The 16,089-nt window shown below is 43.4% G+C and overlaps 1 protein-coding gene across 1 annotated transcript in view; it reads right to left on the bottom strand.

Moving 5' to 3' along the window:
• The window catches only part of LOC308090904 (protein diaphanous homolog 3-like), a 337,084-nt gene that overhangs the window by 105,640 nt on the left and 215,355 nt on the right, over positions 1-16,089 (bottom strand). The window contains exon 26 of the mRNA XM_080436177.1: positions 9,304-9,439. Within this exon, the coding sequence (XP_080292303.1) occupies positions 9,304-9,439 (136 nt within the window). The remainder of the gene's footprint in view (positions 1-9,303; positions 9,440-16,089) is intronic.

Below are 16,089 nucleotides of genomic sequence, written 5' to 3'. Positions count from 1 at the left end.
GCAGTCTGTAGCCTCTGCCAGGGTTTTGAACGATTTTGTTACCTTTTCAAGTAGCCACAGATTTTTTTCCTCCAGTATGATTGATCCCCTGATGGTTGCTAATCACTGAGAAGATTCAGGTGTGGTTTCACAAATGTCAACGAGGTCATTGTGACCTCGTTGACATGTGTTGTTTGATGTTTGAAAATAGCTCAAAACCAGTAGTTTCAAACCAAAAAACAATGTGAATTGTTTGTCCGTTTGAATTTTAACATTGAAGTGAATGGAGCAGCAAATCTTTGGAAATTGTTATCTCCTTATTCGTTTTGAATATCGAAAAAATGTCAATACTAAATAATTAGAGAATCTTTTTAGATTATTATTTATTTATTTTTTAGATTTATTTTTTAGTTTTTGTTTTTCTGGACGTTTATAAACGTCTTTAGCAGGCAACAGCTAATTTCTCAAAGACGTTTATAAACGTCTTTGGCAGTTATTGTATTAAGCCCTGTTTTTCAAAAACAATTCAAACATTGTCAAAATAAATTCCAAATACTTTTAACGTGCCGCACAGTGTTGAAAATGTGCCTTTTTGCCTATAATGACATGCCCAAAATAGGGCCCGCCATGGTTAAAGTGGTGGATGAATGGATGAATTAACAGCGAGGAGTTTCACTGTGTGTATGTGGGCTTTTTTCATTTGCAAGGAGTTTGTTCTTCTCCTCCGTTTGAAACAGACCTAGTTCTTCATCATTACGCAGAGCAGGCAGGCAGCAAACATTCCTGAGGAAAACCAACGCTCCTCGACGTCCAAATATGTCTCCACTGCTGTGGCAATTCATCACAAGCGGCGGCGGCGGCGGCGGCAAGGCGTTCCGCTCCCCACAACACACACCACAACACACACACACACACACGCACACAAGACAAAATGACACGCACACCTGGCAGATCAATCTCTTTGCAACCTGCAGTGTGTGTCTGTCTGTGTGTGTGTAGAACTCCGTTTGACTCCAACCCCGGAGAACATAAAACACTCACTCAGCCTCAGGGAGGTGAAAGGAGGGGAAAAAACAACAACAGCTAAAACTCACTAAGAATCTCCCAACTCAGGATTATATGAGAGCACAGACCAGTCCAATTTTACACATCGATCAAAACAAGACCCTGGAAGACGCATAATGCCGTCGCAGGCGCCCCTGGACGACACATAGTGCCTTCCTGGGGTTCTGACCAAAAGGCAATATGTGCCTTCTTGGGAGTGAGACTGTGTTGCTCAAAACCACAGACGGGCACGTATAGAGGAAAGACACCCACCCAGACCCACACCCACAAATCATGACATATTTATATCCACTAACCACCATTGCCATAAACTTACAGAGATCACATTGATGGTAGTGCACAAACTAAAGCGGGGATTATTAAAAGTAATAGCTGTGAAACGGGCTCTGAAGAGTGATTTAAACTCATCAACGTTGGCGTTGAGGACGAGGTGGAAGAGGGCACAGACGGAAGGAAGGAAGGGAGGGAGGGAGGGATGGGGGAGTGGGGGGGGGGGGGCAGGGGGGAGGAAGAGGAAGATGCAGATGACTGGGAAGAGAAAGAGGAGTATATCCCAGCTTTGAAGCTGGAACTATACTGAATGACGCTTTGATGTGCACAATGAGTTTGCCTCTCTTCTATGCTGCCGCACCTGGGACCAGAGCTCTCTCATTACAAGTGTGCAGCACACACCCCAACACTCTCACTTTCTCTCTCTCACACACACACACGCGCACGCACACACACACACACACACACACACACACACACACACACACACACACACACACACACACACACACACACACACACACACACACACACACACACACACACACACACACACACACACACACACACACACACACACACACACACACACACACACACACAAACGCACGCGTGCATACACACAACTAGGTTCACGTGTGCATAGACACTTTCATAACATGAAGACAAGCTGCTGAACTAACCCAGGCCTCTGTGATGTCTATTTAGGGAATAATAAGGCTTCAGTTATCCGCCTCATGTTCCCATCCTCCCGCATGCCAGTCTACTGTCAACTCCTCGTTCCAAGTTTCAGCACAGTGAACGAAACACAGCAATTGAACAAAAAGGCTGATTTACACGTTGACATGCGACAGTCTGCAGTGTTTGTCCTCTATACTTAATAAAACAAGACAGGGTCTAATAACGGAGTGGCTTCATGTGGATCTCGGACTTCACATCTCGGACGTCAGTCTATTAACCCATTAAGACCGGGAACGCATCTGTGAGTCATTTTAAGATTTCTTTGGGCTATTCAAAAATAGCAGATATACAACCTCGAGTGCCGTGCTACGAGCTTGTAGATCTGCTATTTATTAAGAAATCTTAAAATGACACACAGATGAGTTCCCGGTCTTAATGGGTTAATGTCTGACATCTGACGTATCTAAGACATAATGACTACATATTTGAGCAAGGTTCCATTCTGCCATTGATTTCCATTGTGAAGCTAAATATTTCCAAAAAAAATTATAAAAAAATTAATAATGCATATTATGTTATTGCTTGGACAGGGTGCACACGAAATGTTTATGCGAATTGGTCGAGGTTAGCCCCGGACACAAACGCACGCACACAAACCCTGCCCTAGATGGCTCGGCTCCCTATAGGAGTCACACCATGAAAACATTTCACGTCATCACAATTAATCAGTCTTGCCCAAATATAGAGGGAAGGCGGATCAATGGATCTGAGATTATGAATTCATTAAATGTGAGAAATATTCACACACAAAAATATAAATAAATTCACAATATGTGAAAAATATTGAGGGATTCACTTCCTTGGCCTTACTGATAGCAGCATGCACAGGAACTCTGGTGTAAAACAACAAGGAGTGTGAAAGAAATAAAGGGGAGTGCAAGGACCGCCACCTCAGCCTGCACTTCTCCTGCTGTCTCCCAGTGAAACCTCAATCGCCATCTACTTAATCAGAAGAGGCTAGGAGTGACGTTTTCCATTGTCGAGGCAAACAGGCTGTCTTGTGTGCCAGGTGACTTAACCGTGGTATTCAGACCGGCGCTTAATGCCCCCAGATACTTCACTCAATGGGGGTGAACGCTTATCATCAAGTCACTGACCTAGCTAGCGGTACCTTTGCCTGGTGATGGAGATGCGGGCCCTGCCTCTCTCAGCAGAGTAAAAAAAAAGAAAACAGGGTCAACTTGAGCTTTTAGATTGAAACGCTGAGGACGGTGAAAATGAGGTTGCCGGGGATAAAAAGGAGGTACGAGTCTTGTCACCTTGGCTGAGCCATGTTGACAACATGCACAGGGGACACGGTTAGAATACATGACCTCTTTCAATTTAGCGGTCATTTTCTAAGCAGTCGTTCAGCACATCATGAATGAAGCCACTGAGAGAACCGCTGTTCATGATGCACCTGCGTGGCATAGTGTTGATTTTGACAGCAAATTTTGATTTAGTTGTTGTAGTCCTAGTCTTTTGAATAAGATTCCATTTAGTTTTAGTCATCTTTTAGTCATCTGAAATGTTTTCGTTTTTGTCTAGTTTTAGTCGACTAAATATCATAAGATTTTAGTCGACGAAAATGTATTTTGGCGGTGCCTGGATGGCGTCATAACGACTGAATATAGCCGATCTACAAGCTCAAATAGCCGATCTACAAGCAATAGCCGATCTACAAGCTCAATGGCCGATTTACAAGGTCACAACGCGTCGCAGTGCGACGCGTTGTGACCTTGTAGATCTGCTATTTTCAGAAAGCAACACCCGAGCGCAACCAAACATAAAACGACTTGTCTTTTAGTTCTAATGGATCTCTTCTCTAGCCTGATTATCAGCCTGAAGCTGCGTGGAGCTTCAGGCTGACATTTGGCTGCAGTGTCCTCGATTACCAGGGGGAGGGGATTTTCCCTAAACCAAATCACAAGAGATCCACGGATCCGCCTACATCTGACGTCATCGCACAGCTTGTTTTAGCATATATTCGCTGATTGGCTTGTCGTTAGACCACTCCCACCACCGACTCTGATTTGACAGGTTTTTCTTCGACCGTGAAAAGCCATAGGCTCACATTATGACACCAGACCAAGAGGAGCATGCAGAGAGTGGGCGGGGTTTATGGTCTGGAACCAGGCTATCTCTTCTCCACTAGATCCCTCACTAACACTTTAGTCTAGTTTTTATTTGTTGACGAAATTGTCAACATATTTAGTCTTAGTTTTAGTCATCGTAGCTTAGGTTTTTATTCCGTTTTTTATTTAGTTTTCGTCAGTGAAAAAAGGTAGTCGACGAACATTTTCCCTCATAGTTTTAGTCGGCGAAATCAACACTGCTGCATGGCCAAGGTGACAACACCATGGAAGAGGAGCTGAGCTTTAGTATGAAGGCAAAGCACGAGAACAAAACCAGCATTTGGCTCTCATTTTCTTTTTTTCCTTTCTCATTGGGTTTTTGCACGTCCTTCACTGTCTCTCTCCTCTATACCGTGTTCACATCTTTGCATGCAGGGGTGCGTCTCGAGCTGTTCCCCCTATTTGACGTCTTAATAGTTCATCGCTTGTAGCCATGTAGAGAATGTTAAATAAAGCTCTGATGTGTAATTTGTCGCTCCACAAACATTCGCGCTCCCGGCCTACCCTGGGAGTTAATACAACAGATTTGTCATACACAAGGCAGGAGGCACTGCTGGTGCAGGAGGAGGAGGAGGTGGAGGAAGAGGAAGAGGAAGAGAGAGAGAGAGAGAAAAAAAAACACCTATTCAATCTGAATTTCAATCTCTCCATAGGGCTCTATGCAAATGCATGCACGCTCTCTCACAGATTACCACAAGGCGCTGCTGTGTGGCAGACGGAGCCGGTCGTATACACTTTTATCGCGGAGGTGGGGAGGCATGCAGTTGGGTTGGCAGGCGAGGGTTGATCAGGAGGAGAGAACTGCTATGAACCTGAGAGGAATCTCACAACCATGGTGAGTGGACTGGAAGCAACGTTTTAACTCATTCAGTGCCAATGAAGTAAAATATAAAATATGTGTTTACTGTGCCAGCAATTTTTCAAATGTCTTACCTTTTTCAAGTAGTCACAGAATATTTATCTCCAGTATAATCGATCCCATGATGGGTGCTAATCACTGAGGGTTGCACTGTGTGGTTTCACAAATGTCAACGAGGTCATCGCGACCTCGTTGACATTAATTGTCTGCCTTTGAAAACTGTCTGGGGCCAAAAATACATAGTAAAAAAAAAAGTACACAGGAGCCGGGATACAGCCTTTACTGTACTGTATACATTTACTTTGATGGCACAGTGCGTGCACACCAAGCCCCCAGAACCCACTGGTTGCGTTGAAGCGCATTGGACATGCTGGCCATTCATAGGTACTGCAGCCTGGGGCCACTGAACGAGCGAAAACGGTTTCGACCAATGGGCTCGACTCACGAGCTTAATTGCGCACGGGGCTGCGCACCGAGGTGACGCAAAACGGGTCACAGAAGTGACGCGCAGAAGCCCCAAAGAAGGGGCGATTTCATGTGCAGAGTGAGCAATTCAATGCAAGTGGATGGGAGGCGATATCCGGTGCCCTCTCTATTATTTTTAACTCTTTGGTGTGCACACACACACACACACACACATACGCACACACACACACACACACGCACATGCACACGCGCACACGCACGCGTCCTTCCCCTTCTCTCATTGCCGTGCCCTTCAGCATAATGTGGATATGCAGTCTCTCTGGGGCTTTTTAGGGAATTGATGGATAATCAGATGATTACAGAGAAAATCTCCATTGAGGACAATCCTGCCTGACAAACAAAGAGAAAGCTCTTTAGTTAATAAATAGGCTGTGTGTGTGTGCGCGCGTGCGTGCGTGTGTGTGTCCCCACGCGCACGTGTGTGTGTGTGTGTGTGTGTGTGTTCACATACAAAAAAGTGGGTGAGTGACAGCGACCAGGAGAAAAAGAGTGAAAGAGAAAGAGAGAGAGTCGGAGAGAGTATGGAATAAAGAAAGAGAGAGAAAGAGAGAGATAAGGGGAGAAGGAGAGAGAGAGAGAGAGAAAGACAGCCAGCGAGAGGGAACTGTGACTCATGTCCAGGCTTGGTGGCTAAATGCCAAATCAGTCACTCATTAATTTTATCTCATCTATCTGTGTGTACATGAGTGAGTGTGTGTGTGTGTGTGTGCGTGTGCGTGTGCGTGTGCGTGTGTCCTACAGGGACAGGGATATTACAGGGTTCCCCTGCAGCTTTATCTTAATTTGAGCATATCATCGCTGTCGGGCAAAAACCTTGTACCTCCATATTTCATCTTTATAATATGTTTATTTCATGCATTAATGCTCTAATTTAGACTTGCTCGTGTGACAGAGTCGCACAAAAGTGGCCAATCTACAAGCTCAGAACACACCACATTACCAGCCCCACAGAGGGGTGTTACTGTAGGTTGAAAGTGGTTAAAGCTTTTTAAATGCAGGTGCCTTGAGTCAGTCCGAATAGTGGCTCTAACCGTGCCCGTTTTTTGGACAAAATGACACACACTCTGTCGGAGCCACATACATGAGAACATGACCCGTTCTCCACGTTTCTGTTTTCTTTTAACCACTGCTGGACACTGACACTGCACTACAGTAAATAACTGCCATCTGAATTCAGCCAGATAAGTAGTCGTCCTCAATCAATACGCATCATTATCGTCACATTTAGGACACGTGAGCTACGAGGTGAAAGGATGGAAAATAAATGTAAAAGTAGAGCATGGTACAGGGGGAAATTGTCTTTTCTCTTCTTTTTTATTTAAGCCGAGAGAGGGTTGTCTTTGGATGGGTATTACACCAAAGCAGTGCTTTGGCCTGGATGGGGACATGGTGGATCTTTGCTTATATACTCTTGGGTATACATGACTGCTTCAGTGGCTGGCACTGTCAGGTTAGCTATATGCATGGTGATGGGTTGACACGTACAGCCAAGCTCCAATGCACTGCCAAGCTGGGCTTTGCACGGAAAATTGGTCTGGAGGCCGGTGTGTTGATAGAGAGAGAGCTCCTGGCATCTGCAGTGTTCCAAAGGAAACGACGGGCCACTGGGCACAGACGATATCTGGCACACTAACAGACCTTATCTCATTCATACTGTAGCTATGCCTGGACCAGTCGGGTGAATTGAGCAATCCTTCTAGTCTACCTTATCACTGAGAGCCACAGTCATGGACCATGTTTAAAGAGACCATAGATAGATATATTTTAACATTCAGACACACTCTACAATAGTGTTTCTCATTGTAAATTGAATAGCATAAAGATCATGTATATATGAGGTAATTCTATATACGTAACTAGAACATGGAAGCATCAAGATGGTAAGAACACTCATATGAGGACAGGATTCAGTATGAAAGTTCTCTTCACAAGCACATTTAACAATCTCTGTCAATTAAATCCATGATGGCTTCTAATACAATCATATTAGCTCAGGTAATTTTGTGTCACTGTGAAATGTGACTCAATATACATGGCTTTTAATATCAGTGGGGATATGTAGTTTATGTATTTATTTTAAGCCCATCTCTAAGGCTCTAAGGATGGCAATGTCAGTCAGTCCGTCCATCAGTCTCTCTGTGCAAGCAAGACATCACAACAATTAATGTCTGGGTTGCCAAGAATCCTGTTGAGTAAAAGGATACATCCTAACCATTTGACTGACCCCATGACCTAGCAGTTACTTTTCAAATGTTTTCTTGTTTGCCATATCTTACAATAAATAAACAGATAAACAGAATCTGTAATTCATGTAGGCCTATCTTGAGAACCGTTCGACTAAAAGACTTAAAATTTGGCACGGAGACAACCCGAGTGAGTGCAGTGCACAGCGTCAAGTCGACAAAATGTTTTGTTCGCTGTTTCTTTCTTTTTTTGTGACCAACTTTTTTTTGTTCGCTGTTTCTGATCAGAAAAAATATATATATTACAGCTGGCATTAGCCGACAAGTCATGATAGCAGGTATCTGTCTGCTAAAGCCTGACAAGAAATGTGTATATTACAGCTGCAAACTTGTTCTGCACAGAAAAAGATACTTAATGTGGTCCTTGGCATTGTGAACCAACCTAGAACATGTACATCACACTCACACGGCAGAGAACTACTGCACCGGGACTACGCTGGACTTTGACTAGGTCTGAGCTGGTCTAAAATACAATAGTTTTCTGTTTTTTCTCACTCTTGTAAAGATTTACAATACTTCAACAATTTGCCTGACCACACCTCATTTTAAGGTGGCCACCAGTACATTAGGTACCTACAGTACACAATGTGGGCCACATGGCATGAAAATGACAACGGTGTTTAATGCAAATTTGCACTAACTCTTTGCCTGCCAATGACGAGATGTCTTGTCATATTTTGCTAAGGTGCAGTTTGCCTATGACAAGATTTTGTGTTTTCAGTGGTATTCCACTAGATGGCGCTGTTCGCTCGCCTATGGGTCACCGTTTGGCTCCCAGAGAAGCAGAGGAGCAGCGGGTCACGTGATCGCAAAAATCAGTTTCTGTTTCTTTTTGGCAAAAACAGCCTACATTCAACAGGCCACAAATATGGAAAGGATGATCGCGGCGGCTCGCTCTACGAGACTCAGATATGTATTTTTTCTTTTTTTTCAGATACGCTTTGCACTGTTTTGCGCCGGTGTTACAACCATAGTCTTAATACTGTTAAACCATGCACTGTGTACATACAGTACCTGCTATTACATCTAACATTTTAACTGCCTCATTCCATTGCTACTTTTAACCACACACTTTATGTTCTATCATGCACCTAGCACCTTATGTAAATATTTTACAGTGCTGATTTCAACATATGTCCTTTTTTTCTGTTTCTCTCTTTTTCTTACTCTATAAAGTTCCCCTATTCTTGAAACTGCAACCAGCCTGTAAGACAAATCAGTAAGACTTGATCAAATCAAGTCTCTGGACCTCTTGATGCTGTCAAAGACAGGAAACCAATATTTTCAGAGCGACTATTATCACAATTATGTGAGATGTGTTTTATACTATGTGTATAATATTCCAGAAATACAAGATCTGTGGACTAGTCAAGCATACAAGATCTCTCAACCGACACAAATTAAGTTTACGTCAATATTGAAGGGAATATACCTGTATGCCGGCTATGGATTTACAGAGTATGATACAAACGTTTGATCCTGGACTGAGGCTGCCAGCAGGGTGTTTATTCATGGCAGAATAACAATGGCAGACTGAATTCTGTACCTGCGTTGACCTCCAGCAATCGCGTCTTCTTCTGTTGTCTCTCCCGCTTCTCTCGCTCAGCTTTCTCCTTGGCTGCCTGTGCCCTTCTTTGCTTCTCCTCTGCTTCTCTCCTCCGATGGTTCTCCTTGAGCGCTTGCTGTGAGGGAAATGAATAGTGAGTGAGTGAAAGACACGCACACACAGACAGAGAGAGTAGGGTATATGTCAGAAGCAGCTGTCAAACCCTGCAGACGTCTTTATCAGAAGCCCCATTAAAGTCCGATGACACCTGTTAGGCGCCTGAGCATGGCAGTCTTCTCTAGCGCAAAAAGACCAGATACGAGAAATACAAAGACAGAGAGAGAGAGAGGTAGTAAGAGGAACAACATAAGATGAGTAAGGCTCTGTCGAGTGTTAATTTCACTGTGAAAATGTTCTGTTTTTGTTCTAGTTTTGTCTTTCACGCTTGCCCCCATTAACATCTGGAGTCTTGTAAAGGCTTTCATTCTATTGTCTGGGATGAAAGGGTTAGGTCGGTGTGTTGGAGACAGCCATCTGTTAACTTAGGGGAGAAAAGGCTCGTCTGACACAGCCACTGTTCTGAACTCTGGCTTATAATTCTCTCTTGTTCTATGCCGCGTATTGAAGAACAATATCACAGACACAGTGTCACGATACAGACGGGAAGAAGAAAGAGACGAAAGGTGAGATGCAACACATCAACAAAACAAAGCTAAACTTGGAAGCTCAAGTACGTGATTACAGTAGCCTCCATTAAATGTCATATCAGACACAGGATATGGACATTCCATGTGCATGTAACGTGTGCCATTGTCAGGGTCAGCAAGAGAGCTTCAGCATCACCTGCTGGTCACTGCTAGTGTGAGCTTTGTCCAGTTGGTCAACAGCAGGTGGGGTTCAGCAGCTAACGCTGAATACACCAGCGTGCAGCGGCTGCTGAGCCCGAACAGTGCTAGCAGGTGCAGCTGTGTGGGAGGGTGTCGACGTCTGTCACACTACCTGCGGGTCTGTCTGTGCAGACCCACATTTACAACCGTCTGAGTTTGACATGTGCTCACGGCATGGTCCTCAAACCTACCCGCTGGCTCTTTTTCAAATCCCCGTGCATTTCACTAGCCTTCCTCGAGGTAATTTTTTCTTATAATTGACACAGTGGCACGCACATAGAGGTAATAGAGGGGTTTCATGACAAGCCTTTACAAGGGACATGTTTGGTCTAAAGATATGCTACCTACCACGCAATCTGGAAATGATTGCATGAATAAACATATATTAACACATTGCCTGCCAAGGACGCAGATATGCCTTCTATTAAATCCATCACTTGCCCTCCACGAACGCGTATATGCGTTCTATTTTCAAATTCCACAAGGGGTGTTCTAACACAGCTTAGGAATGATCCCTCGTCACTCAGAGAAGCGGATGTGACGCCAAAACAAAAAAAAAACAGACTTCCGTCCGCCTCAACTATAGGATTTTTAGAAAAACACTTCTAACTCAGTTAATTTTTTGTGTGATGAAAACCACCCATTGTCAACGGGCCATAGCCCCAAAATGGCCGATCGCGGTCGGATTGTTATCGCTCCAGTGGATACACGGATCCCTCCCACTACCCACGGAGACCATATACGTCTTGATCACATAGTAACACAAAATGTGTTTCACAAAAATATGTCTCATGGTGGCGCTATAATTGGCCAATGTATTTTTATTTTTTTTTAATGGTCTGGTGATTCTTGCTTGGCCTACTTGGGAGTGTGCGTGCAAAGTTTACCGCCAATCGGTCCAGTGGTGCTTGTCGTGCAAAATGGGCCTCTGCAGCAAACTTTGAAAGCCAATGGTATAGTCAATCCGAAATCCGAAAAATCTGACAGATACATCTAGATCACATGACTACAGAGATAAGATAATGATCCAAGGAATCCAAGGGAGAAAAAATAAACATTTTGATTGCATGACCTATGGGTCAAAGGTCAAAATGTGAATCAACACCATGAGGCCCATTTGAAAAATTGAGTTGAGGCATTTTGTTCAAAACGGGTCAATCCTGTAAACTTTGGAAGCCAAACTTAGCCAATCAGGACAAATCGGACAGATCCGTCTTGATCACATGACTATAGAGATAATGTGTACCCATTTGCGTGATGTTTGGACAAAACAGCATTTATTGTCTCCGCCAGGCCGAAAGGCATGGCGAGAGAGTATGTTTTACCCCCTGTCCGTCCGTCCGTCCGTCCGTGTGTGTGTGTGTGTCCGTCCGTCCGTCCGTCATTCTGTCATTTTGTGGACAGCTAATCTCTGGCACCGTTGGCTTGATCGTAGCGAAACTGTGCACACACACTCCCTGGATGCCAGAGCAGAACCTCTGCTCCAAATTTTTCACATGGGCCTTCAAATCATGAACACAGCATGCAATTTCCTTGACATTTTGCACATACATTCCCATTAGGCCGAGGAAGAAATGCCATTTGAAAATGTTCAAATCAGCCTCATGGTGGCGCTGTAACAGGCCGATTCGTGTTTTTACCTATAACTGCACCGGTCAGTGTAAAACTTTGTATGCACACTCTCTAGAGGCCAAGGAAAAACCTTTGCCCTGCATTTTTCACATCTGCCTTTTATAGCGCCACCAGGAGGCAGAGTTATGTAAAACACATTTTTTGATATTAAGCCTTCAGATTTGATCCAAATTTCACGCAAATCAGTACACATGATCTTTATAGTCATGTGATCAAGACGGATCTGTTTTATTTTTCATATTCCATCCTGATTGGCTAACATTGACATGTAATGTTTGCAGGAGTGGCCCATTTTGAACAAAATGCCGCAAATCATGAACGCAGCGTCCGATTGCGGTGAAACTTTGAATGCACATTTGCACTACGTTGAGGAACAAATGCCACCCTTTTAACAATGGCCTGTTGTAGCGCCACCAGCAGGTCAAATTTAGCAAAACACATTTTTAGAACAACATCTCTCAAATCATGCATGCAGTGTCCGATTGCTGTGCACAGCCTAGGAATAAATGGCACCCTTTTCACATTGGCCTATTATAGCGCCACCAGGAGGCCATAATAACCTACCTGACCTGGCGGAGACTTGTGCTCCGAGGAGCACTTTTTCTACTTTAATATTGTTTTTAAATAGTTTTTCCTGGTGGCACTACAACAGGTGGATGTGAAAGATTCTGCTCTGGCCTTCAGGCGGTGTGCCTAAAACATTTCATCCGATCGACCGATCGGTCCAACGGTGCCGGAGATTAGCTTCTCACAGACAGAAGGCCGGACAGACGGACACACGGATGGACGAACAGAGGCGAGAACATAGTCTCTGCAAAGACAATGATTTATGAAATAACTCCCACAGTAGCTTGCCTTCTTTTCTTTGTACAGTGGACATGTGCCATGGACGGCACATCTATCAAGAGTCAGTTCTTAGATAAGATATCTGCTATAGATTAACCAGCATAGGTGCAGGCTCCATCATCTCTCTTCCAGACGGTTGTTAAACTCACAGTAAGTGGTGTCGATAGCTCCATTATGCCCAAGCTGAGGGAGAGGCTGTGTATGATTTAATAGAGTGCTAGTATGATTGCCACCCTAATCAATAGCCAGGCACTTAGAGCTAGGGAGGCTGGGCTCTTATCAACCCAATGACTCCCCCCCCCCCCCACGCCAGCCCCTCCAGGTGCATCACGGAGGCCTGGTCAATTGAAGAAAAGTCATATCACACAAATAACATCGATGCATGCACACCCAAATACACACCGACAGCATTGAGTGAGAACTACAATGGTAAGATGAGGACAGAGGGAGACAGGCGGTCATTTATAGACGCTAGATGACAGCTTCTTGACAACTATATCAAACCGACCATTGCTGCTTATTCACTCGTCTGATCTGCTTCTACAATATCTTGCCACACTTATATATTCATTTTAGATTCATTATTGGTAGGGGCTCCTGAACCAGCAGCATCATAACCAGTGGTGGAAAGTAACTGAGTACATTTACTTAAGTACTGTACTTAAGTACAATGTTGAGGTATTTGCACTTTACTTGAGTATTTCCAATTTCCAGTACTTTTACTTCTACTCCACTACATCTCAGAGGCAAACATTGTACTTTTACTCCACTAAAATGATTTGAAAACTTTAGTTACTGGTTACTTTTCAGATATGAATCATGATATTATGAAACATACATTAACCACTTTAGCCCTATTTTATACATAGGCTATTTGAAAATAGCCGATCTACAAGCTCACAACGTGTCGCGATGCGACGCGTTGTGAGCTTGTAGATCGGCTATTTTCAAACATTTTAGTACTTTTACTTTTGGTACTTTAAGTACATTTTGATGCCAAATACTTTTGTACTTTTATTCAAGTACATTTTGAATTCTGGACTTTTACTTGTAACACGAGTATTTCCACATTGCAGTATTGGTACTTTTACTTAAGTAAAATATGTGAGTACTTTTTCCACCACTGATCATAACCATGATGAATTGTGCAGACAGCCAGAGCCAAACAGAGCTGACCTTTACTTCAGGTATTCTTAAATAGCGGTGTTGAGGCATTAGGTTAGAGAGGATTACATTTAGATTTGGTGTAGTTACGGTCAGGGTATAACATTAGCCATACTGTATGAGATTCAGAGCTTGCAGAAATCGGCTACCGGTACCAGTTCAGGAGCCAAAAACGGGGTCACTCTTGTGGAGTAGGGGTAAAGGCCCGCCACCCTGGAATCCAGGGGTTCAAATCTTGGACATTACGTCTTTATCAGAATTTAGTGGTGCCTCCGGTTTGGCCGAGTGTCTATATTAATCCATTAAGACCGGGAAAGCATCTGTGTCATTTTAGATTTCTTTGGCTATTCAAAAAATAGCAGATATACAAGCTCATAGCGCGGCGCCGGGCAAAAAAAATATATATAGATTATTTTTGTTTAAATCTAAATGTTTTATCCCGCAATTTTGTAACCTTTTTTTCACCCGGTGCCAATTTTCTAAGTGATCCTGGGCGCTACACTCCCCCACCAGCCTAGGGAGCCCAGGGCCGAGCTCACGTCCTCCTGGTGGGGGCTCCTCACTGGCAGGTTAGCCAGCAGAGTACAATAGCAGTGACAACGCCGAAATATGTGGGGAATAACTAATTGGCATAACGACTAAATTGAGAGAAAAACATTGCTAAAATAATTTGCTAATCTAAATTTGTAATAATTATACAACAAATGAGCCATAACTTGAATTATTAGCAACACAATATTGGAGACTCACACACCTAGAACAGTCTCATTATAATCCTCTCATTCTCTATTCTCTACGTACAGGCCATGTACTGTGTGTGGTCACCAGTGGTGGAAAAAGTACTCATATGTTTTACTTAAGTAAAAGTATCAATACTGCAATGTAGAAGTACTCTGGTAGAAGTACTCTGTTACAAGTAAATGTCCGGAATTCAAAATTTACTTGAGTAAAAGTACAAAAAGTATTGGCATCAAACAAAGTACCAAAAGTAAAAGTACTAAAATGTTTGAAAATAGCAGATCTACAAGCTCACAACGCGTCGGATCGGCTATTTTCAAATAGCCTACTGTATGTATAAAATAGGGCTAAAGTGGTTAATGTATGTTTTATAATGTCATAATGTATATCTGCAAAGTAACTAGTAACTAAAGTTTTCAAATAATTGCAGTGGAGTAAAAGTACAAAATTTGCCTCCGAGATGTAGTGGAGTAGAAGTAAAAGTACTGACAATTGGAAATACTCCAGTAAAGTAAAAAAATACCTCAAAATTTTACTTAAGTACAGTACTTGAGTACATGTACTTAGTTACTTTACACCACTGGTGTTCACTGTTTATTGTATAAGCAATATTGCAAGAAACATTCGAGGTGCCCTAACAATACTACGGAGAACCAAGTCAGCGAGTTTGGGAGGAATTCAAGGGGTGGCCATTGATGAGTCCATGAACTCTACCACCGCCAGGAGGAATCCCACACAGACAGCTAGAAGGAGGGCGGAGGAGGTGGGAGATGGGATTGAATAACAATCCATCTCCTGGAGATCGGAGGGAGGGAGGTAGGAAGGAGACGGTGGGAGGGTAGCAAAGTGTGAGGAAAGGAGAAAAACAGACAGAGACAATCTGTCTCGTGGTGGGGAGGTCCTGCTATAACATCTCTCCGGTAGAATATCCAATCTGAACAGGGACCCACACAGGGAGAGAGAGAGAGAGGGGAGGAATTAATATCCAACAGACTGAGTGTGGTATTAAAGCAACGCGGAAGTCTATTTTTAACTGAAACCATCTCCTCCACAACATTAACTCTGATTTGATGGAACGTCTGTGTCGGTTGCTTGTAGCAACATCTGATTCACAAATGACTTATCTTAATGGGCACCCAATCTGCTAAATTACAGCCGGAGAGCGAATGAAAAAAATAAAGGGGGAGCAGGAGAAATCACTCAGAATGCATTTTCAATAATGGACAACTAAGTGAATCCAGGTTTACCAAACAGACAGTTGTGATGCATGCGTAATGTGAAATTAGGCTAAACTCTTTTTGCCCATCCCCCTGTTTTTCTTTTCTCCAAGCCGCTCTCTCATTAAAAAGTCAACCTCAATTACAAAACCGAGATTTAAAAAGCAAATCACATTACAACACTCAAGCAAATCTGTATCCTGTCTCCAACTATGCCCCAACCACTGTCATATAGACAGCAATCTAGTTAGTGCTGAAATCAGCGAGTTTAACAACAGCCTGATGGACGGGATTGTTGATCA

The sequence above is a fragment of the Gymnoscopelus braueri genome (genome assembly GCF_963280865.1).
Source record: "Gymnoscopelus braueri genome assembly, chromosome: 1".
Taxonomy (NCBI): Eukaryota; Metazoa; Chordata; class Actinopteri; order Myctophiformes; family Myctophidae; genus Gymnoscopelus; species Gymnoscopelus braueri.
This window is presented reverse-complemented; position numbering and strand designations above follow the sequence as displayed.